A 25,138-nucleotide genomic window follows, 5' to 3' on the forward strand; every position below is an offset into this window, starting at 1 on the left:
ATGGAAGATTTCTGTTTCCCCAAAATCTCTAGGAAAACAGAAAGTCAGGCCTTCAGGTTTAATCAAGCAGACAATGGTCCAGCTAATAGACTAAATATCAATAAATGTCAAATATCAATAACTGTCATCAACTCAGGTTAAGTAAATATGTTTATAGCTGGCCAAGGCTCAAGTAAATATGAGCCTGCACATATTATACAGGTCACAGGGGAAACACAGAAATAATGAAAGTAAAATACGGAAAAATAACTAATACATTCCTGTAAGTTCTTCACCTTATCTCTCTTTATTCCATACAATAGCATCTGATGTTTTCATTTTCCTCCATCTACAACCATCTTGGAAGTTCTTAGTATAAAGAAAGAAGCCAGATTTCAGGATGGTTGAGGAGCAGGAACCAAATGTATTTCCTGTGATAGATCAGAATTGGAAGAGACTTTCTCAGAGGTCATTTAGTCTTAGAATAATGAGTTCCCTTTACAAAAGTTCCAAGCAAGTGGTATTCAGCTTTTGCTTAAAAAACTTCTAGTGAGGAGAAACACTCCCTTCACCCTATTTGCAGAGGCAGCGCATTTGAAAGATTCTGAGATAAAACGTCTAAAGTGATTTACAAATCTTAAAGCACAATCTAAATGTCTAGCCTCCTGGATCAATGGAGGAAGTGCCAGGAAGACCCATCAAAAAGCATTCTTGGTCATAAGCAATCCACAGTTCAAGACTTGAAAAGGAGATGTCTCCAAACCTAGCATATTTGGAAGCCCATAATCAAAGTTAGGGGATCTCCCCCAACTAAAAAACAGGATGTGTCCAAGAGTCCCATAACCCAAGTCAGTAAAGTCTTTGGAAGTGGGTATGTTTGTTGAAGGCGCTTAAACCACCAGATGGCTCCAGCGATGCTTCCAAGCAGGTATGTACTCCCAGCAGGGTTTACTCTCGGTCACTGCAAAGGATTGTTGGTATGTCAGACCATTGAGTTAGTGTGTTTTAGTCAACGTTACAACTCGTCCACGTCTTTCTTCTGTTACTTGGGTTATTGGAGAACTCAGGCCCAAATTACCCAAAAGCCGAAGTCGAAGCTGGGGGATTCCCACCCTTCCCTAGATCCGGCGTTATGAGGGAAGTGTGGGGGGTGTGAATTTGTGACTCCGGCTGCCCATATTCTTTCTAGGAAAGGTCACAAGGCCTGAAGACTGGGCTGGGCTTGCGAAGATCGGACATTGTAACAAACAGTAAGGATGATTAGCATTGATACAGCTTGGAGACTGGCAAGGAATTTAACCTACATTATCTCCTAGGGACGGAATCCCGGGCTCTGGGTGGAGGTGGAGGGAGGGGCTTTGAGGGATGGGGGAAGGCGTCCAGTGGGCTTGCACCCCCTCCAGGACCTGATGCAAAGCTGGGGAAGCTACCCCCCAGGCGTGACCCTTAGGCCACGGTTACCCTTCACTTCCGGGTTGCTCTCTTTGATTTCCCCCACCCCGACTCTCCCGGCCAGCTTCCCCGCTCTAGGGGCGGGGATGCGCGTGCGACCCCTCCCAGCTTCCCTCCTCCATCGGCGCGCTCGGGGCTAAGGGCAAGGAGACGCATGCGCAGATAGCGCTCCGCCGGCTCCCGCCCGCCCCCGCTAGGTGCCAGGTGAGTGCGCGTGCCCCAGGGAAAGAGGCAGGAGGGAGGCCGCGGGAGGGATGGGAAAGTAGAAGCAGCCCTAGTGCCTGTGGCAGCGAGGGGGAGGAAGAGGCGGTTCGGACGGAAGTGGTTCCGGGTCCCCGCCGCTACGGCTTGCAGCTGCAGCCCCGGCTGCCTGAGAAGCGGTCCGGACTTGCGATCGGGAGGAGCCGGCCTTGGCGGCGGAGGAAGAGGAGCTGCCGGCCCGAAGCTGGAGGGGGCCGCGGCCTCCCGGGACTTCCCCGCCCCGTTGGCGGGGTCTCCGCGGTGAGCCGCCCGAACCGAGACGGCCAGGGTTCAGGGAGGGCTGCCGGGCCCGGGAAGGGCCGGGACCCACGCCCCCGCGGGACGGGTGGGCGAGGTGCGTGGTAGCTGCGGAGGGCCCGGGAGGAAGAGGAAGGCGCAGACAGTGGCTGCATCGGCGGGGGGGGAGGGGGGGTTTAACGAGTGAGTGAGTGCGTGTGTTACACTGACGCCGTTGTTGCGTGTGTGTTTTGTTTTGCCTGCTTGTTAAGTACGCCCCCTCCCCGCCCCCACCCCCATCCCTATCCTCTCCGCGCCCTCATCTTTCCCTGATTGGGAGTGGGGGTGGGGAAGTTTCGGGCAAGTTTGTGTGCGTCCGATTTGGGCCCCTGCAGGTGGGAGTCCTGGCGCAGTGAGCTGATGGGGAGCTTGCTTTAGACGATTCCTCCGCTTGCCTTCCTCGGCTAGCCACTTTGCTTTCTTCAGCTCCATGTGTAACGTCGCTGTGAATATCAGCTCTTGGGAATTAAGGACCCAATGCGTTAACGTGGAAAACACCTTAAAATCTCGATATACCATCAGTTATTATCACTGCTGCTAATTGCTTGCTTGCAGGGTCATGGGAGCGGGTGGTCACTGCGCCGGTTTTTGTAAGGGGCCGGGCAGTAGCTTTTCCTGTCCGAGTACGGCCAGAGGTCAGCGAGTGCCCACCTTCCCTCATTCTTCCGCAGACCCGAGTACCCGAGGACTGATAACGCTTTGCAAGGCGGCGTCGGCAGCTTGGCGGTGTTCGGGAGCATGTCCTTGTTCCTAGGGGAGTTGACCACCGTCGAACCTGCAGAGTGAGTAGCGATGGTTTGGGGAAGGTCAAGCGCGGGGACAGTGAAGAGATAAGATACCCAGACTTAGGAGGAGGCAAGGCTAAAAGAAGTGCTTTTTTGGGGGGGGGAGAGGGGGAATGATCTGTAAAATAGCTTTCCTCAGCCAAAGAACGGAGGAATCAAGGAAGTGGTCATAAAGTTGAAAAGATGAGGACAAATCGAAATTCTCCGACTAAGCCACAGAAGTCGAAATCTTGAATGCTTCAAAAAGTTCAAAAAAAACTGAAAGGAGGGCAGCAGAAGCTGTTCTACTCAAGAAAGAAAATGTGGCGATAGACTTTTATTTTTTCCCCTAGTCCCAAGGAATGAGAGCTATTATGTTATATAAGATAGCACCTAAAATTTTCAAATGATTAAAATTTCACTTTGCATAGGATATTTTTTGAGGAATATTGGATATAGGATATCCAATTTTGGATAATTTTGAGGAATGGTAATGGATTACTGCAAGATTTGTCCCACAATTGATATATGAAGGAAAAGGGGATGGGAAAGAATTTAAGGGGCTTCCATAGGAACCAAAAGAGGAAGAGGATATTTCTGAAATGTTGTCGCTTTTTCCCTGTGTTAAAAAAAAAAAAGTAAAATGAATTACACCTCTTTTTTTATAGGAAACAAACAAAAAATAGAATGGTCATGAAATAGTTTATGGGGATGGGAAAGAATTTAAAGGGCTTCCATAGGAACCAAAAGAGGAAGAGGATATTTCTGAAATGTTGTCGCTTTTTCCCCTGTGTTTAAAAAAAAAAAAAGTAAAATGAATTACACCTCTTTTTTTATAGGAAACAAAAAATAGAATGGTCATGAAATAGTTTATGGGGATGGGAAAGAATTTAAGGGGCTTCCATAGGAACCAAAAGAGGAAGAGGATATTTCTGAAATGTTGTCACTTTTTCCCTGTGTTTAAAAAAAAAAAAAAAGTAAAATGAATTACACCTCTTTTTTTATAGGAGACAAACAAAAAATAGAATGGTCATGAAATAGTTTATTTTGCATTTTCCTCTTTTGATTTGTAGCATTTTCTTGAATGAAAGGTGCTCCAAAGTTATATATTTTGAGTTTCACAATAATTCTTTGAAAATACGTAGGAATGAGGATGGTAATGATCTTTGATATCATTGGTTGATAAAACTTCTCCCAGTTAAGGTTGTTACCTTACAGGTTTAGGTAAGGCGTTATTAAACGTTTTTTGTTTCATGGCAGTGTCCTGAATAAAATCTATAAATCCGTTCTTAGAATAATTTTTTAAAGTTTATTACAAAGGAAATTTATCATTGAAATTCAGTTATCAAAAATTATATATAATATATATAAAAATTATATCTCTTTAAAGTTCAAAGACTTTACATTAAAAACACCTATTTTTTCTCAATACCTTGGGCATTGAGAGGTTTGTGACTTGATTAAGGTCTTACTACTGTTGCTATATAAGTGACAACTTAACTTCTTGGCTTTGAAACCAGTTCTTTATCTACTATTCCAGGTTACTTTTTTTTTTTTTTTGCTGAGGCAGTCGGGGTTAAGTGAGTTGTGCCCAGGGTCACACTGCTAGGAAGTATTAAGTGTTTGAGGCCAAATTTGAATTTGAACTCAGATCTTCCTGACTTCAGGGCTGGTACTCCCACCTGTGCCACCTAGCTGCCCCTCCAAATTACCTTTTGAAGTAGAAACTTCTTTTTACACACACACACACACACACACACACACACACACACACACACTGATTGATTTAGTGACTGGCTTCTGAATATATAATAAATTCAAAGATAAGATTTGAACCAAAATATTCCTGCTCTCAAGTCATTATGACTAATACCCATGTTGCTTCTGCTATATTGATTTTATATGTTAATTTAATTTTTTTTTAAGTTCACAGCAGTTTATGGATATGGATATTTTCTAAATACAGATCACAAAATTTGTATAATTGTCCACTCTGGCAATGTAGTTAAATTCTTGAGACATCTGCTGGAAATTTCATTCCTCTAAAAGCAAAACATCTGTTGAATTTTTATTTTTTATTTTTTGTTTATTTTTTTTTTTTTGCTGAGGGAATTTTGGATTTAATCCTGGACAACTAGAAAGAACAATTTTGTAAAATGTTAATGTTAATATCTGGGATATTGTTACTGGCAAATTGTAATTTGTACCACCCAAGATAAGAAATAAATATCAATTATAACTGGGTTTACATCTGATATTTTAGGAAAGTAGATTCTAAAACTTTAGGGAAAATAAAGGCTCGACACTTTGAGATGGGAGATGTTAAAGGAAAGGTAATAAACACCTCCAATGATTTGATCTTTAGTTTTAAAAGTTGTTTTTAAAAAAATTCCACCTTCTTGGGTTTGATATTTCTCTAAACTTGGGATTCTCACTTTGGGTCTCTTATTGTCCTCATTGATGATGAATGTCTCACAATTTAGTCTTATTTATCCAGCATCAGCTATGTTTCCTTGCTTTGTTATTCCTGTCCCTGTCTGGCAATGACATACCTTCTAGTACCTAGTTAGTCAAGTGGCACAGTGGATAGAGCACTGCGTATGGACTTGGGAACATTTGGGTTCAAATATGACCTCAGACACCAGCTTTGGGATCCTGGGCAAGTTTACTTTACTCAACTATAAAATGAGGATGATAATAGCATCTATCTCCCAGGATGGTTGGAAGAACCAGTAGCTAATGTTTGTTAAATGCTTGGCATGGTTTCAGCACATAGCTCTTAACACAATCTTGTTTCCTTCCCTCCTTTATCTGGATCTCTCCATACTCCCTGCCCTAGGCCCTTTCTAATCCTGGAATCCTAATGAGTACAACTTTTTGCTAGGCCTGGGTTACTATTCTCTTAAATAAGATGTTTCTCTGTTTAAAAGCTCCTTTAGAGCAGGGATTATATCCTTTTGTATTTGTGTTTCCTGCCTGATACCTGAAGGCCTTGAACCTTTAATGAGCTGAAGTTTACAATAATAATTAAAATAAATAACATAACATTAAAATGCGAAGTTCTGCATATATTTTGATCTTTTCCATTTTAAGAGGTAGGGAGTATAGGTACTATTTTCGTTTTACGGATGAGAAAATTGAAGTTTACAGAGATCTAATGATTTGTTGAAGGTTTGAAGTACCAAGCACTGTACTAAGGACAAAAAAAAAGGATACTTTTTCTACACAAAGCCAACTGTTTGGCCTAATGATATAATAATAGGTGTTAAAACTACTCAACTCTTTTTTACTCTTCTTTTTTCCAACTATGAGAATGGGTCTCCAGACTGGAGAGAGTAAAACAGAATGCAAATAACATGGGATTATAGCTCTAAAGATGTGGATTAGATGAAAGTATTTAATTGCCCTAAATGATTTCACAAATACTACATCCCTTATTATTGATAATCTCAAATCAGTAAACATTTCTTAAGCACTTGTTATGTGCTTAAGGCACTGTGGCAAGTGTTTAGTATACAAAATAAGCATAAAGAAAAACATTGAAATCAAGGAAAATAACACAGAAAAGAGAGCTGAAGGAATAGTGAGAATGAAGGTACTCAGCTTGGCCAGGGGGCCATGGTAGAGAAAGTTAGAAGTGTGGTCTGGAGAGGAATGAAAACATAGTTGACCTATACTATATAAAATGTATTTTCCAGGAAGAACCAGCCAGTCAGATGCAGAGGCTGCAGGGATGAAGGCTGCATCCAGGGTTAGAGAGAACTGGCAGGGTAAAAAATTTCTATGTCTTTGAAAAGAAAGTCTATTGAAATATGTCAGAACCATAACATCCTGAGACAGAAATGGAAGAAACTTGGAGATATGTCAGAATATGAGTTGAACTGATAGTTGATTTTCCAAAAAGGGTTCTTCTAAACTCCAGAACAATATTCTTGATTGTTATTCAAAGTCTATGACCCCTTTCTAGAGTAATCAGGGTGTAGTAGAAAGAGTGCATTAGAAGGGCCAGGCTTGAATACTTTTGGCTAGAGACAAGGTAGATAGACTGGCAGGCATAAATTCATATCTGAAATCAGACAGTTATTTATCATTTGAGTTTTGGCAAGTCACTTAACCTCTGCCTCATTTTTCTCAGTTGTAAAATGGAGACAATCTACCTTGCAGGTTTTTTTTAAAGTTCATATGAGATTCTTGTAAATCACTTAGCATAAGACTAAGTACATAATAGGTGCTTAATAAATGCTTGTTTCCATTTTTCCTATTTATTATTTGAAATTACCTTAGGCAAATCACTTAATTTCTTTGGGCTTTAGTTTTCTCATCTGTGAAATTAAGTGACCATACAAGATTATTTCTAGCTCTAAATCTTAATAATTAGTTTGTCTCCTTTGGATGGCCCACATTGGTCTATTGAGATAATTTAAAAATATAAATTGGTTTATGGTTGGGAAGCCATCCTCTCTTTGGCAGAAAATGTCTTGAAGAAAAAGAAAAGAAAATCAGATATAATTAATTTATATTTGAGATTTTAGGAAAGCAGATTTCAAAAGATTTTTGTGCTGCTTTAGCATGTTTGTTTTCTTCCTCACAGAAACTGTCATCTCTGAACTTGTTCTTGCAAAGGATTTTTTGTGCTTGGTATAAACTGAGTTATGCCCTAAGTTGGCTGTTCTGCCCTAACTCTTGTTCCCAAATACAATGACATGTTGATGATGTTTAATTTTTCTAGTACTTGAGTTTATGAAATGATAGGCACATTTTCATCTACTATGTGGATGAATATATATTTACTTAATATTTTATGGTTTACAGATATATATTAGATTTCGAGGTCAGAAGACTTGTGTTTCAGCTCTACCATACATATTTCCATGTCAGGCAGTTTTCATATCTGGACTTTTGTGTACACATACAACCAATATATGTAGACTTGCTATTAGAAAGATGAATGCAATTAGTCCCTGTCTTCAAGGAGCTTACACAGTCTTGCAGATGATAAGTAGCATAAATAATAGGCTTAATAAAGAGTGTAACTCCATGAAAAAGATAAATCCAAGGATATGAGAATTCAGAGAAGGGACTTCTGGGCTATAAATTCCACTAGGAATTGAGATTGTTTTTAATCTCAACTTTGTCTGTTGCATGCAATAAGTACTTAGTAAATATTTGTTACCTTGAATTCTAAGGTGACTCAGGAAAGCCTACTACAGTAGAGTGGCATCTGAGCTGAGGTCTGTATTTGTAAAAAACCACAACTTTTTGTACAGATGGATAGATCTCTACTTGATTTGGTTATTGTGGAACTCTTTTAGGGAGTCATTAAACTAGGTTGTACTCCTAAAGGTATATTAATATTAAATACATATTTTAGTTTTCTAAACTTCATTGTGCTTTACAAGAAAGATAAATGTGTCTACTACAAGAGAGTTTTGTTTTCAGTGTTTAGATATAGGAAAAGGTTGATTTAAAAATGCAAGTAAAAAAAATAAATATTCAGGTCTGCCATAATGATGTTTGTAAATTAAGAGCCAGAAGGAATTTCAAAGGTTTATCATCTAACCCAATTTACTCTTTTAAAAATTTTTATTAATAGCTTTTGTTTTATATCATCTTCATTTCCAAATATATCCTTCCCAGATTCTTCTCCAGAGAATCATTCTTTTTAACAATAAAAAAAAGGATGAGAAAAAAGGCAACTCTGTAAAAGTAACACATTAGCCCTTCTAATTTTAACTGCATTAGATTTGTTTGTACAAAAATTGTATTTCATGTACTCAAAATTGTCCATTTTATCTTGATTGATTCCACAACCTTGTCTCCAACACCTCCAAAGAATAAAGGAAGTACCTTTCTTTTTCCTCTTACAGAATGAAGTTGGATCGTTATAATGAGTTTTTTTTTTTTTTTAAATTGTTGATGTCTTTTGTCTTTATGTGGGTGGTCATATATAGTTTTGTGACTGCTTATTTTATCATACATCAGATCATAGCTTTTCATTCTCTTTTGTATTATTCATATTCATTATCTTTAATAGCAAAATAATATTCCAGGATATTTGTATATCACAGTTTGTAACAACTCCTTCATTTAAAAATGAAGAAAATGATATCCAAGATTACACAAAGTTTAAAAATGTCAGAGCCAATATTTGAACTTGGATATTTTGAATTGAAATGTTGTTCCCAATGTATCTTGCTGCTTTCTGGGGATGTAAACTACAGTAATAGGAAGGAGGAAAAAATAGCTGACCTGTTGCACCTTTATCCTTTTTCTTTAGGTGTCTGTGGACCTCATTTGTAATTCCTTCATTTAAAAATGAATATATTATACAAGGTTACACAAAGTTAATTAAATGGCAGAGCCAATATTTGAACTTGGATATTTTAAGTTGAAATGTTGTTTCTAGTGTATATTGCCGCTTCCTTGGGATGTAAACTACAGTAATAGGAAGGAAGAAATACTTAACTTGTGTTTGTGGACCTCATGAGCTCTTCAGTGATAGATATTTAGATTATATCTATCAGTGACAGATATTTATCACCTTTGTTTTTGTTTAGAGATTCCTTATTTTGCACCTCCCTTTCACTCCCAGGTGCTACAGCCTGCCTTGAAAAAAAATTACTATTTATTTTATGTACATATTTTTTTATATGTGTCTATTCACGGACAGGAAGTTTCATTTTGCCAATTTGAGGAATATAAGATGTAACTTCTGGTTAATTAGAATTTCTTAATACTTAAATTTTTTTTTCATAAAATTTTTAATAACTTAGATTTTTTTCCTTTGAAAATTTTGGGTTCATGTCCTTTGAAGATTTATCTACTGGTGAATGGCTCTTATTCTTGTTATTATTTCCCTATATATCTTGGATATTTTTCCTTTCTCCCAATCAGTTCCCCTTCTAATTTTAATAGCATTAGATTTGTTTGTACAAAATCTTTATTTCATGTACTTGAAATTGTTTTATCTTGTGATCTTATTTCTTTGATGTTTATTAACTCTTCCCCATCCATAGATCTAAAAGGTAATTTCCTTGTTCCTTTGATTTGCATATATCAATTTTTACGTGTAAGTCATGTGTCCTATTTGGAGTTTATCTTGGTTAAAAATTTTGAGAAATGGTCTGTTAGCTGACAACCTACTTTTCAATATTGCCAGTAATTTTTGTCAGATAGAAAGTATTTGGTTTATGGGATTATTGAATTCTAAGCTACTATATTCATTTGCTCCTGTATAATCTGCACCTAATTGCTTCCACTGATCTCTCCTGTTTTTTAATTAATACTAAATTGTTTTAATGATTTACTGCTTTGTGGTACTGATCTTGAGATCTGATATTAATAAGCTCTATTCCTTTCTCCTTTTTGCACAGTTACCCTTGAGATTATTCACTAAAAGTATTTGCTCTATGAATTTCATTTCTTTTTTGTAGTTCTGAACAGTAATCTTTTGTTGGTTTGGTTGTTATGGCATTGAAGAAGTAAATTATTTTAGGTATATGTTATTTTTCTTTGTTTTAGCTGAACATGGGCATGGAATATTTTTACAATTATTTAGGTTTGCCTTTATTTCTGCAAGTATGCTTCCAAATATTTTGTGCTTTTTATGGATATTTTAAATGGAATTTCTCAGAGTGCTCTTTTCTGAGTTTTGTTAGTAATATAAATTTTGATTTTTAAAATTTTTTTAGTTGATTCTTTTTGAGTCTTCAAAGTAATCATTTGCAAAAGGTAATTTATTCTTTCAATTTTTATTTATTCCTTTATCTAATTTTTCAAAATGTCTATTTTGTTAGAAGATTTTATAAAATCGTCTAGTCTTTTTAGTTGCATGCTAGATTTATTGAATTGTTCTTTAGGTCATGAAAGCATTTAGAAAGAAACATTTTCCCCTCGCAACTGCTTTGGCTGCATCCCATAAATTTTGTTATCTTCTCTCTGTCATTTTCTTTGATGATATGTAATTTGTTTTTTGCACTACCTCCAGTTTTTTATAATCATGTTATTTAGCATCCCTTTACTTTTTTAAAAATCCTTTCTTCAAGGACCTTTTATTTAATATAACTTTTATTGCATTGCAATAACTAAATGATTGTCTAATCAGTCTGAAATGGGTACATTGAGGGTCTTCCATTATTACAGTTCTACTATGTCCCTTCAGTTGAATGAACTTTTCCTTTAGTATTTAGATGCTATGGTTTTTTTGTTTGTTTGTTTGTTTGTTTGTTTTTTTAAATTTAATAGCTTTTTATTTACAGGTTATATGTATGGGTAACTTTACAGCATTAACAATTGCCAAACCTCTTGTTCCAATTTTTCACCTCTTACCCTCCACCCCCTCCCCCAGATGGCAGGATGACTAGTAGATGTTAAATATATTAAAATATAAATTAGATACACAATAAGTATACATGACCAAACCGTTATTTTGCTGTACAAAAAGAATCAGACTCTGAAATATTGTACAATTAGCTTGTGAAGGAAATAAAAAATGCAGGTGGGCATAAATATAGGGATTGGGAATTCAATGTAATGGTTTTTAGTCCTATCACCCAGAGTTCTTTCTCTGGGCGTAGCTGGTTCAGTTCATTACTGCTCCCTTGGAAATGATTTGGTTGATCTCATTGCTGAGGATGGCCAAGTCCATCAGAATTGGTCATCATATAGTATTGTTGTTGAAGTAGATAATGATCTCTTGGCCCTGCTCGTTTCACTCAGCATCAGTTCCTATAAGTCTCTCCAGGCCTTTCTGAAATCATCCTGTTGATCAATTGTTACAGAACAATAATATTCCATAATATTCATATACCACAATTTATCCAGCCATTCTCCAACTGATGGGCATCCACTCAGTTTCTAGTTTCTAGCCACTACAAAAAGGGCTGCCACAAACATTCGTGCACATACAGGTCCCTTTCCCTTCTTTATGATCTCTTTGGGATATAAGGCCAGTAGTAACACTGCTGGATCAAAGGGTATGCACAGTTTGATAACTTTTTGAGCATAGTTCCAAATTGCTCTCCAGAATGGTTGGATTCGTTCACAACTCCACCAACAATGAGATGTTATGTTTTTTGGTCCATATCTAGATACAGATATATGGGTATATATAGATATAGATATTGATTCATTAACAAGAGTGCCTTTAACATAATATAATTTTCCTATTTGTCTCTTTTTATTATACCTATATTTACTTCTTTGAAACTCTGACTGCTATCTCTGCTTTTTAAATTTCAATTGAAGTATTGAGTTTCACTCCAGCCACTAGTTTGTCTTTGTGTCCAGTCTGTTTCTTTGTACTGTTAGATTTTCTTTTCTAACTTACTCTGTCATGCTTTTCCATTTTATGTTTCTAGTTCATCCTATTTATGTTCAGTTTAATTGTCTATTTTCTTCTTTTTTCCTTTCTTTTCTCCAACCTTCTCCCCCCGCTTAGAAATAAGAAAGTGGTTTAAAAAAAAAAAAAGGGCAGGAGTTTAGTATTTAGTGTTGCTATCACTATTTTGGTATATATTGGACTTTTGTTTCTGTCTGCCCAGCAGTGGGATTGCTGGATCAAAGATCATGGACAATTTACTACCTTTTCTTATACTTCCAGTTTGAAATTTAGAACAGTTAGATCACTTGACAGCTCTACCGATTGTGTATCATTATGTCTTTTCCTACAGCCCTACTCAGCTTGACCACTGCTATCTTGTTAATTACATTTTAAAAAAAATTTTTTTTTGGCTGAGGCAATTGGGGTTAATGACTTGCCTAGGATCACACAGCTAGGAAATATTAAGTACCTAGGACCAAATTTGAACTCATTACATTTAATTTTAAAAGCATGTTATTTCTTGTAATAAATGTAGAACATGAAAAGATTGCTGAAGGAAAAATTCATCGTGGTATAATTAGTAGCAAATGTTCGGGGATTGTTTATGTCTTGCTTCTGACATTTGTGACTATAGGCTAGTCATTTAATTTCTCTGAAACTTAGTGTTTTGCCTGGTAAAATGAGGTGATGATAGTGTTGATATTTATACTTTAAAATTTGCAAAGTGTTTGCATACTAACGCATTTGAACTTTGCAACAATTCTGTGAAATAGATGCTATTCCCATTTTACAGATGAGGAAACAGACTTAGAGATAAACTGATTTATTTATATTCAGATCGTTAGTAAGTGACTGAAGCATGATTTGAACTAGGATTTCATGACTCCATATACAGCCATCTGTGATGCTATCCAGGTATGTGGAGCAATGAATAATGTGGGTCTTGGGGTTAAGATTTGAGTTCATATTTGACTTCAGACACTTAATACCTATGTGATATTAGGCAAGTTACTTAACCTCTGCAGATGCAAAATGGGGCTAATAATAGTACTTTTATCCTAGAGTTGTTGAGGATCAAATGAGATATAATTGTATGATATATGCTTGGCACATATAAGAAATGCTTATTATCCTCCCTTGTTTTCCTCCTCCCTCCCAGAGACCATCCTTAATGATTAATAATTTTTTGAAGATGATGATAAAGAGAAGAAAAACAAAAACATGAATATATAGAAAAAATCTGATATATATTGTGTCCCACATTTTTGGACAGCCCCTTCCTCTGCCTAAGGGAAGTGCCTTCTCATAAGCTTGTTCTTTGTAATTTAGCAACATTAGTTTTTGAAGTTTTATTTTTGTTTAATTTACATTGTTGTAATCATTATGAATATTTTTTCTTGGTTATGTTGCATTCATGTGTTTCTGGAAAGATATGTAACTATTCTACAAATAAAATGTAAAAATGACATATAAAAGATATTAAAGAGTTTTTTTAGAAGTAGATGATAGAGATGAAAATATTTGATCCTAGAATTTTAGTAGTAAGCCCCTGAAATTTATTGGGAGGAGAAATGTGTTCAAAACTGTTTTCAGAAAAGTACATTATTATGTGTGGAGGATGAGTTGCAATGGGGAGAGACTACAGGTTGGAATACCAATTTGCAACTATTGTAGGTATCTCTTGTTAGAGTCTAAGGGAAAGCTGTTAAACACTTAAATGATAGTAGCTATGAGACCTTCTTTTGATAGATTCATGGCGTGAGAGAGTCTCTCCTGGGATGATAGAGGTTCCCCTTTTGATCCTTACTTTTTAGGATTGGGCTCACAGTACCTAAGCCCTTAGTGGAGGTGTGCCTATATAAAGGAAAAGTCCTTGTCTAGGGACCCAATTTATGTCTAAAGAAAGGTCTGTGGATCAGTCAGAGGTGTTAAAGAAAGCCAGCTCTTTAATGAGTTCAAATGCCTTCATAACATTGGGAGCCAGTTCATTCATACTCTAGTTTTATTGACAAAGAGGAAAAAGTAGAAAAGAGAGAGGGGAAAGAGAAAAGGGGAGAAGGGAAACCTGATGCATGAGCCAAACGTATATATAAATAATATAAAATTCACATAAGTGTAGCACTGAATTGGGGAGAATAGGGACACAGTCCATACAGGTTGGAAGGCTTGCTGTTCCAGGAGCATCATGTTTCTAAGGAGGGGAGATTTTATTCTCACCAAGGGGAAATGTACACCCATAGGAGTATTGGGGAGTTCTGCTCCAAAGTACTCTTTTGAGAGTGGGATACTTAAATCCTGATTTTGATGGTCATGTAGAGTTAGCTAATTTTTAAGTCAAGTTTCAGGGCACAGAATATTTTTCAAATAGGTGCAGAAAGAAGAGACAAGACTGGTAGTTGGCAAAATGTTTAGGGCACATAGCTATCCTAATCTTGAAAAGATTACTATCCCACTTTTTCCATGGCCTAATTCTATAGCAATGGTTTTCAAGCATAGATTCTCTGAATTACACCTTTCCTTGCAAGTATACTGTCATGGAAATCTCAAAATCACTAGGCCTTATCTTGTAACAGTGAAAGAATGACCAGATGTGAAAGGAGTGGACCCTGGTATGGGGAAGAGGTTAGGGATGAGGGACAGAATGAAGACTGAAAACAATACTAATATTGTGAAAACCTAAAAGGCAGAAAGAATGGTGAAGGATCATAAATAATTAAGAAGTTTGGAAGGTGGGTGGGCTTGTGAGGAAAGTTAATGTAATGATATATGCTATCTAGGTACCAAGCTATCCGTACTTATTCTGTGTGACTCATTACATCCTACCCAAAACAAAAAAGTGAGGCTGTTACTACCAGACACTACTTGCCAAATACAGGTCCTACCCAAACTTTACTTCTGTAGTCATGGGGCACCTGGGAGATAATTGCATGGAATGAGATTTTTCTTAGTGGCACCTCTCCTCTGGCACCTGTGGGTGGGTGGCAGTTAGTGATATCAAACTCAAATAGAAATGGGGAGCACTAAACCATACATAAGGTTTCTTGAAAACTACATATTAGTTTAAATGTAATATTTATATTTTATTTTTATTTATTTTGTCAAATATTTCCTAATTACATATTAATCTGTTTTAAGCCACATTCCAGGAGTATTGTGGGCTGCAAGCAGATTTTGAATTTGACACTTCTGCTTTAAAGGACCAATAACATGGATGGTTATAGATGGCTTCAGAAGTGATTCTTAAAACTCATTAGCCTCTTCACAGTCACTGCAGAAATACAATACTAAAGTTGATTTTGTATTTTTCTTTGTTTCTTGGGTTGACATGACCAACCCATTCACCCTTGGGTTGCTAGTCGACTATTTAAAAAGCTTCTTCATGCTTATTGGGTTGATTTTTGGAAAGCAGATACAATCCATCAGTGGGGCTAGATTGAAAGTCTTTTCTGTGTAGTTTGGTTGTTCAAAGAGAGTTCTTTGACTCCAAATTTGGTGTTCCTTCAGTAGACCACATTGTAATCCTAATCCTAATCATTGTTTATTCAAATCTTCAATTTCTTTTTCTTCTCGTATGTTGAAGCTAACATTTCTAGTACAATATTGAGTAATAGTGGTAATAATGGATATTCTTGTTTCGACTCAATCTTATTAAGAAGACTTCTAACTTAATCCCATTTATAGATAATGCTTGCTAATGCTTTTATCTTTTTTAATTATAGTTTTTTATTTTCAAAATATATACATAATTTTCAACATTCACCCCTATTAAGCCCCATGTTCTAATTTTCCCTCCCTTCTTCCCGCCTGTTGCCCCAATTGGCAAGTGATCCATATATTTCCACAAATATCATGCTACACAAGAAAAATCAGATCAAAAAGGGTGTGGGGAACGAGAAAGAAAACAAAATGCAAGCAAACAACAACAAAAAGAGTGAAAATGCTATGTTGTGGTCCACATTCAGTTGCTACTGTCCTCTCTCTGTAATGCTTTTTTTCTTATACTAGTATTTTTTTTAATAGAAATGTATTGTATTTTGTCAAGTTTTTTCTACCTCTATTGAGATAATCATATGATTTTTATTATTTATTTCAGAGGTCCTCAAACTTTTAAAATAGGGGACCAGTTCACTGTCCCTCAGACTGTTGGAGGGCCGGACTATAGTAAAAACAAAAACTTTGTTTTGTGGGCCTTTAAATAAAGAAACTTCATAGCCCTGGGTGAGGGGGATAATAGTCCTCATATGCTGCATCTGGCCCGCGGTCATAGTTTGAGGACCCCTGATTTATATGATTTGAATCAGTCTTGCATTCTTGAATTCCTCCTGTACGTAATATATGATCTTTGTGATATATTGCTGAAATTACCTTGCTGGTATTTTATTTAAAATTTTTGCTTAGTAGTCTTAGAAAAAAATAGTCTGTAGTTTTCATTCTTTGTTTTTGCTCTCCCTGGTTTAGGTATTAGCTTCATATTTGGGTCATAAAAGGAAAATAGTGTTAGAGTATGGGGCTGAAATATATTGGGTTTTGGGGCAGTGATGTAAGGTGTCTCAAAAGAAATTGTAGGGTTATGATGCAGGTTGTGGTCCCTTTAAGAAACTAGTCCTTTCAGATTGATTTATTCCTTTCTGATTCCCAACCCCTCCTAGCTAATGCATTATCAATTCAGGAAGCTAGGGCCTTTGATTCACAAATCCAGGTCAAAAGCATCCCTTTGAATTCCAATAGGAGATCTGTTTTTGCCCCAGCCCCCATCAGATCTGAGCCAACTTGGGCTGTCCCCATTCTAATGATCTGCTCAGGTTTCCCAACCCCTACCAAGCAAACTCAAGCCCTCACTGAAACCCATAGAGGAGCCAATTTGGGATATCACTCACGGGCCCCTTTAGGCTAAATCTCTCATTATGAAAGAGCCAAGCTGGAGCCCTCTCTTTGCAGAGGTTCCAAACATGCCAGCACCATGTCTGGCACCCCAAGGGACCCCTCTGTCCACTGGAACCCTGTTTCTGGTGTCCTCCTCTCTTTATCCTCACCTATTTCCTTAACTAGACTTTAACCTTACTTCCAAACCCCATAATAAACCTCTTTTATCAATTCAGGTTTTTGGGTCTGTAAATTCCTTTACAGGGGACTTCTGCGCTGCTACTAAACCTCATTTAACTTCGTATCCTTGTACCAAATCCAAAGGAGTTGCAGGGGAGCTCTATTTGACTCCCTGCACGCCAAATGCCACTAGACCTCATTAAACCCTAATTTCATTTAGGTACCCCAAATCTAGATCTCATCACTTAAACATCTCAAGAGGTAAAAGATTTTATTAAAATACCACTGAGTAGTAGGCTAAGCCTTGTGGTTTCTGAAGGGAAAGACAAGAATAGCCTGTTGCAGGCTAAATTCCTAATGAACTAGCAAGATTGTTAATTCCCTGAAATTAACAGGGGGAGAGTAAGACTTTATATATTAAAGGAATAACCTTGAAGATTAACAGCTTGATCAATGGCTTGACCTCCTGATTGTATACAACAACAAAGGTCCTTTTAAATTCAGTAAAGGTCCACTCCTGTCAATGCCCCTTCCAATGACCTATCTAGCTAGCTTTGATATCTACTCTTTTGTTGGGGGCTTGTTCACCCCATCAGTAGGACTCCTTTGCCTATTTTTCCAAATAGTTTATATGGTATTAGAATTAATTATTCTTTAAATATTTGAATTCACCTGTGAATCTCTCTTCTCTTAGTGCTTTTTTCTTAGGTAACTCACTGATGGCTTGTTCAGTTTCTTTTCTTTCTTTTTTTTTTTTTTAAAGATAGTGTAATTTAAGTATTCTATCTCCTCTTATGTTAATCTGAGCAATTTATAGTTTTATAAATATTCATCCATTTTGGTCAAAGGATATGAACAGTTTTCAGAAGAAGAAATCAAAGATATTTCTAGTCTCATAAACATGTACTAAATTACTTGATTAGAAAAATGCAAATTAAGACAACTCTTTGGTACCACTTCACATCTCTCAGATTGGCTAAAATGATATGAAAAGATAATGATAAATGTTGAAGGGAATGTGGAAAAACTGGGACATTAATGCATGATTGGTAGAGTTGTGAACTGATCTAACCATTCTGGAGAGCCATTTGGAACTTTGCCCAAAGGGCTACAAAACTATGGACACTCTTTGATGTAGCACTGTTTCCTGTATCCCAGAAGAGATCATAAAAGGGGGGAAAGAACCCAGATGTGCAAAAAAAAATTTGTAACAGCTCTTTTTTGTGGTGCTGAGAAATTGGAAATTGAGGGAATACCCATCGGTTAGGGAATGTTAAATAAATTATGGTATGTTAATATAATGGAATATTATTGTTCTATAAGAAATGATGGGCAGGCTGATTTCAGAAAATCCTGGAAAAGAGTTACAAGAACTAATGATAAATGAAGGGAACAGAACTAACAGAATATTGTACACAGTACCAAGATTATGTGATGATCAACTGTGATGGACTTGACTCTTTTCAACAGTGAGGTGATTCAAGGCAATTCTAATACATATGATAGAAAGTGCCATCTGCATCCAGAGGCTGAATGTGGATCAAAACATAGTATTTTTATCTTTTAGTTGTTGTGTTTTGCTTTTTTTTTTTTCTTTTTGATCTGATTTTTCTTATGAAGCATGATGAATATGGAAATGTGTTTAGAAGAATTGTGCATGTTTAACCTATATTGGATTGCTTGCTGTCTTGGGGAGGGAAGAAGGAGAGAAAGGGGAAAAATTTTGGAACACAAGTTTGCAAAGGAAAATGTTGTATTTGGAAAAATAAAATACTATAAAATAAATACTAAAAATATGTATATTCATTCATTTTGCTTAAACTATCAATTTTACTAGCACATAATTGGGCAAAACAACTCCTGATAATTGTTTTAATTTCATCTTCATTGGAGGTAAGACTACTCTTTTCATTTTCAATACTGGTAATTTGGGTTTCTCTTTTTAAACCAAATTAACTAGTGGTTTCCTCTATTTTACTGTGTTTTTTCTCCCCAATAAAACCAATTCCTAATTTTATTTGTTCAATGGAGTTTTTTTACCTTCAAATTTATTAATTTCTTTGATTTTTTTTTTTTTTTTAATTTCCAATTTGGTATTTAATTAGGGATTTTTTAGTTTATTTTTCAGTTGCATGCTCATTTCATTGTTCAGTTCTTTCACTATTTTATTGATGTAAGCATTTAGAGAGAATGAGTTTTCCCAAGTACTTTGGCTGCGTCCCATAAATTTTGGTATGTTGTTTCATTGTTGTTATCCTCTTTAATGAAATTATATGATTTGGTCTTTGACCTACTAACTCTTTAGGATTCAATTATTTAATTTCCACCTAATTTTTAATCTTATGTTTCCATGGTCTTTTATTGAATGTAATTTTTATTGCATTATGACCTGAAAAAAAGGTGTACTTAATTTTTCTGCATTTTGTTGTAAGGTTTTTATGACCTGATATGTGATCACAGTTTTTGTGTAGATGGCATATGCCATTGTGAAAAAATCTTTATTAGTTTCTCTTCTCATTCATTTTTCTCCAGAGGTCTATCATACCTAACTTTTCTAAAATTGTATTCATCTCCTTAGCTTCTTGTTTATTTTTTGGCTAGATTTACCTAGTTTTAGGGAGAAGTTGAGGTCCCTCACTAACATAAGTTCTATTGTCTATTACCTCTTGTAACTCATTTAATTTTTTCTTTTATACTTTGGACACTATCCTGTTTAGTGCCTAATGTTTAGCATTGATATTGCTTCACTGTCCTTGATACCTTTTAGCAAAATGTAGTTTTCCTATTCCTCTTTTAATTATATCTGTTTTTGTTTTTCCTTTGTCTGAAATCCTAATTGTTACCTTTGCTTTTTTCACTTCAACTGAAGCATAATAGATTCTGTTCCTATCCCCTACCTTTATTCTGTGAGTTTCTACTTCAAGTGTGTTTCTTATAAACAACATATTGTAGAATTCTGATTTATAATTCCCTCTGTTATCTGCATTTGGTTTTGGGTGAGTTCATCACATTCACATTCATAGTTGTGATTATTCTGTATTTCCCTCCATCCTGTTTTTTCTCCTTATCTATCTCTCTTCCCTTTTATCCCCCCTCAGAAGTTATTTGCTTCTAACCATCTTCCCCAACCTCCGCTCCCATATTCTCCCAATCTTGATCCCCTCCTACTTTCTTATAGGATAAGATAGATTTCTATATCCAGCTGAGTGTGTATCTATTTAGTTTTTCAGCCAATTTTGATGAGAGTAAGGTTCAAGAGTTATCAGTGCCTATTTCAGAGTCCAATTCTTTTTGTACATCAAAATAACTGTTTGGACATGTATACTTATTTTGTATTTAATTATACTTTAACATATTTAACATATATTGGTCAACCTGCCATCTTGGGGAGGGGAAAAATTGGAACAAAAGGTTTGGCAGTTGTCAATGCTGTAAAATTACCCATGCACATAATTTGTAAATAAAAAGCTATAATAAAAAAAAAAGAGAGAGAGTTATCAGTGCCTCTTAATCCCTCCTCTTCCCCTCCAAGCTAAAAGCTTTCACACCTTTTTTATATGAGATATTTATGCCACTCTGCTTCTTCCCCTTTCTCCCAGTAGATGTTATCCCATCATAGTCAATTCACACATGTTTCCTCTGTTTGTGTTTATTCCTTCTAACTGTCCTAATAATGATTAAGTTTCTGAGAGTTAAAGAATCATCTTTTCATGTAGGATTGCAAACAGCTTAACCTTCTTGAATGGCTTATAATTTGTTTATCCAATCTCTTATCAGTAATGCTTGAAAGTACTCAATTTCATTAAATATGCATTTTTTTCTCCCTGAAGGATTATATTTAGTTTTGCTCTTTTTTTTTTTTTTTTTTTTTTTAAATCAATTTCAGGTAAACTTATTTCTCCTGGATCTATTTTCTAGGTCAGTTGTTTTTCCAATGGGATATTTCACATTGTCATATTTTTTCATTCTTTTGATTTTTGTTGTTTCTTGATGTCTCATGAAGTCGTTACATTCCATTTGTCCATTTCCAGGGGTGTTATTTTTTTTGTTTTTAAATCTTTTTTTTCTTCAGAATATATGCAAAAATAGTTTACAACATTCACCCTTGCAAAACCTTGTGTTTCAAATTTTTCTCCCTCCTTCCCCACCCTGCTCCCCTAGAATGCAAATAACCCAATATATGTTAAACATGTAGAATTCTTTTATACATATTTCTACATTTTTGTTGCACAAGAAAAATCAGATCAAAAAGGGAAAAAAATGAGAGACCAAAAAAGCATGGGAACAACAACAAAAAAGGTAAAAATACTCTGTATATTCTGTTGTGATCCACATTCAGTCCTCTTTTGGGATGTAGATGACTCTCCATCACAAGTCTATTGGAATTGGCCTGAATTAACCTTATTCTTGAAAAGAGCCAAATACATCAGAGTCAGTATCACATAATCTTGTTGCCTTGTACAATGATCTCCTGGTTCTGCTCACTTCACTTAGCATCAGTTCATGTAATTCTCTCCAGGCCTCCCTGAAATCATCCTGTTTCTTATCTGTTTCTTATAGAACAATAATATTCCATAACATTCATATACCATAATTTATTCAAACATTCCTCAGCTGATGGGTATCCACTCAATTTATACTTCCATTCAATTTCTACTTCCTTACCACTACAAAAAGGGCTGCTACAAACATTTTTTTCCCCCTTTTTATGATCTCTTTGATTACAAGCACAGTAGAGATTCGGCTGCATCAAAGTATGCACAGTTTGAAAGCCCTTTGGGCATAGTTCCAAATTGCTCTCCAGAATGATTGGATCAGTTCACAACTCCACCAACAGTGCATTAGTGTCTCACTTTTTCTATATCCCTTCTAACATTTATCATCTTTTCCTGTCATCTTAGTCAATCTAAGAGTTGTGTAGTGGCACTCAGAGTTGTCTTAATTTGCATTTTTCTGATCAGTCAATTTCTAGTTTTTAAGAAATTATTTTCTTCAGTGGGCTTTTGTACCTTCTTTTCTATTTGCCCAATTCTACTTTTTAAAGGAGTTCCTTCAGTGAATTTTTTTTTATCAAATTTGCTTTTTAAGTTCTTCTCTTTAGTGCATTGTTATGTTTCTTTTACCATTTGGCTTGGTATTTGTGTGTGTGTGTTTACTTTACCAAGCTATTGACTCTTTTTTTCATACATCACACTCCTTTCTCTCTGGTTTTTCCTGTGCTTTTCTTACTGGATTTTAAAAATCCTTTTTGACTTCTTCCAGGGCTTGAGACCTGTTCACATTTTCTTTTGAGTATTCGGTTCTTGCTGTCTTGTTATTATTTTCTTCTGTGAAGTCCGGACTAGCTCCCTGGAGGCCTCCGATTCATCCATAGGCAGGATAAGCAAAAATCCTTGGTCTTTAGGGGGAGAAGTGAAGGAGACGGACAAAACTGCCAGGAGTTTTGCCAAGGATCCCTCCTTGATTCTAGAGTTCAGAATCTCCACAAATCTCCACACTTTTCTCCTTCTCCTCCTGAGGCCTAGTGAAGTGCTCTCACCTCTCTCACTCCACCCCTTAATCCTCCCCTACAATTCTCTTAACCCTAAGCATTGAGCTAGCATTAACTGTGAGAAGAGAAATTCCAAACATACGCCAATAGAGTTATTGTCCAATGGGTAATTAACCTTAAGTGCTTGGTTGTCTGATTCAAGTGCACATATTCAGAGTTTCAGACCTTTACAATCTCCTGCTTTCTTTTGTTTTAGAACACAGTGGGTCACGGCCCTGACTTCTCTGGGAGGTGAGAACCCCAAAAAGGAGATGATCACCCATTCCTGACTTGTCAGGAAGAGAGATGAAAAACACCAAAGGGAAGTGGGGAGTCAAGCCAGATGTTGTTAGTGGGTTTCTGGGCTGAAGAGTCTTATTAGAAACAGGTATGCACAAACCCATCAGCATGGGAGGTATTGGACAAGCACATAGCAATAAATCACAGGCTATTTATTAGTGATGACTTTCTCCATAGCCAGTGCAGGCTCAATGTGGTGTAACAAACATGAATTGTACATGTAAGTAGTGATATAACAAACAATATGAATCAACATGGTGTTGTAAAAAATTTCCAGAAGTCCTAGAGAGAGGGTATATAAACAACAATCACATGTAACGCCTCCTTCAGCAGCCAAGAGATAGTCCAAAACCAATCTATTGTCCATTGTTTCATGTGTCAGGGAATTCAATGATTCCTGAAGATTTTCAAGTCCTATAACAGTTTTATCATGTCTCAGAGAATCCAATGATTCCTGAGGGTTTTGAAGTCCAACAATTTTTGATATCCATAAGTCAAACGCCATAATTGCCAGGCTCTTTCAGTGGTGGGCAGTCAGCGACGGAACCACCTGATGTTTCTTGGGTCTTCTTTGTTTCAAGGGTCTTCTCTACCTCTCTGCAATGGACAAGGCGAATATGGCTCATTGGCACCCATCTGATTCCTTCTCCATCTGTAGAGATACAAGCAAACCCTCTCCCCCAAGCAGTTAACCTATCTGGTCCCTTCCATTCACCACTTTCTGGGTCTCTCCACATCATCTGGCGATTATCTAATTGATAGTGGAGTTGCTCGCACTGGACACTGCCCTTCCAGTGGGTTATAAAACCTGTCTGCCGGAGCCAGTGCATCTTTGTCAAAAATCAAGAAGTTAAAATAGTATAAAGAGCTAGATTTAGAAGTTCTCTAGGGTTACCTGTGGCTCCCCCTTTCTTTTGTTTTTGGAGGAGCATCTTAATGTCTCTGTTTCTCCTCTCTACTATTGCCTGTCCTTAAGGATTAAAGGATATGCCAGTGGTGTGTAAAATCTTATACTGTGCACAAAAGTGTGCAAAATGTTTAGAAGTATATACAGGTCCATTGTCGGTTTTTATGGCTTGTGGCACAAGCAGAATTGCAAATGCTTGGATAAGGAATTCAGTGACCACTCGGGCTGTCTCTCTTGCTGCTGGTATTGCAAAAGTGAATCCTGGAAAAGTGTCTACCACAACATGGATATAAGATTTATAATGTGTCACATCCATTTGCTGAATTTCATTGGGTCTCAAACCACTAGGGTTCTTCCCTGGAGGGAGCGTAGGAGCGTGGAAAGGAAGGCAAGCTGTACACGCTTTTATTATGATCCTAGCTTCCTCTCTTGTTATTCCAAATTGTAAACGTAAAGCTTGAGCAGCTTGATGGTATTTAGAATGAGATGCCTGGGCTTCTTGAAATAAAGGAGTATTGGCCAACATGGTTAGAAGGCTATATTTGCCTTTGAATTACCATCAAAAATAGGACCTGGAAGTCCACTATGAGAGTGGACATGCAAGATATAAATCTTACTTGGATGTTTTCTCACTTGCTTTTGAAGTTCCTTAAAGAGCTGATATATATTGGAAGATACAAATTTTATTTGGGCTGTGACAATTTTTTGTACCACACCTACTGAATAGGCTGAATCAGATATTATATTTATATCTCCTGGGTAATAAGTAAGAGCTAGAATGATCGCGTACAATTCGTTCTGCTGAGTGGACTGAAAAGGAGTTCTGACTACTCTATATAAAGTCATGAGAGTATGCAGCACAAATGTTATGTTTGGATGCATGTGTAAAGATAGTTGGTCTGTTAAGAGGAACTTTAGAAACCTTTACTGCAAGAATCCATGGCCAATTATGTAATAGTCTGGTTATCTTTAATGGAGACCCATGTGTAAAATTTGGAGCTGTGGCTAATAAAACTTGCTACTCTGGGATGGTCTCACAGCACACAGTAATTTGTGCATTGGTATAAAAGGTGTATATCTTGTCAGGTCTTATCCCAGATAATTGTACTCAGTACAATTGTACACAGTAATTTGTGCATTGGTATAAAAGATGTATATCTTGTCAGGTCTTATCCCAGATAATTGTAGCCACAAGCACTGGGTAAGGAGTAAGACTTTGTTCTGGTTGTGCTGGGAGGTTCACCCACTCTATCACACTGTCTCCTTGATGAAGGACTGCTGTGGGTGCCTCTTGTGTGGCAAAG

General features: G+C 36.7%; 1 protein-coding gene across 7 annotated transcripts in view; it reads left to right on the forward strand.

Moving 5' to 3' along the window:
• The first annotated feature begins 1,211 nt into the window (after nt 1–1,211).
• BCLAF3 (BCLAF1 and THRAP3 family member 3) overlaps nt 1,212–25,138 on the forward strand; it is a 91,190-nt gene continuing 67,263 nt past the window's right edge. For 4 of the 7 annotated variants that reach the window (XM_031959525.1, XM_031959526.1, XM_031959524.1 and 1 more), the window contains exons 1-2: nt 1,855–1,932; nt 2,640–2,750. In XM_031959525.1, the coding sequence (XP_031815385.1) occupies nt 2,707–2,750 (44 nt within the window). In that variant the 5' untranslated portion in view covers nt 1,855–1,932; nt 2,640–2,706. Of the gene's footprint in view, nt 1,230–1,550; nt 1,636–1,824; nt 2,027–2,639; nt 2,751–25,138 lie in introns of those variants that run through there. The other 3 variants (XM_031959523.1, XM_031959522.1, XM_031959521.1) reach the window with 3 other exon arrangements.

This window comes from Sarcophilus harrisii, chromosome 3, assembly GCF_902635505.1.
Source record: "Sarcophilus harrisii chromosome 3, mSarHar1.11, whole genome shotgun sequence".
In the NCBI taxonomy this organism is placed as follows: domain Eukaryota; kingdom Metazoa; phylum Chordata; class Mammalia; order Dasyuromorphia; family Dasyuridae; genus Sarcophilus; species Sarcophilus harrisii.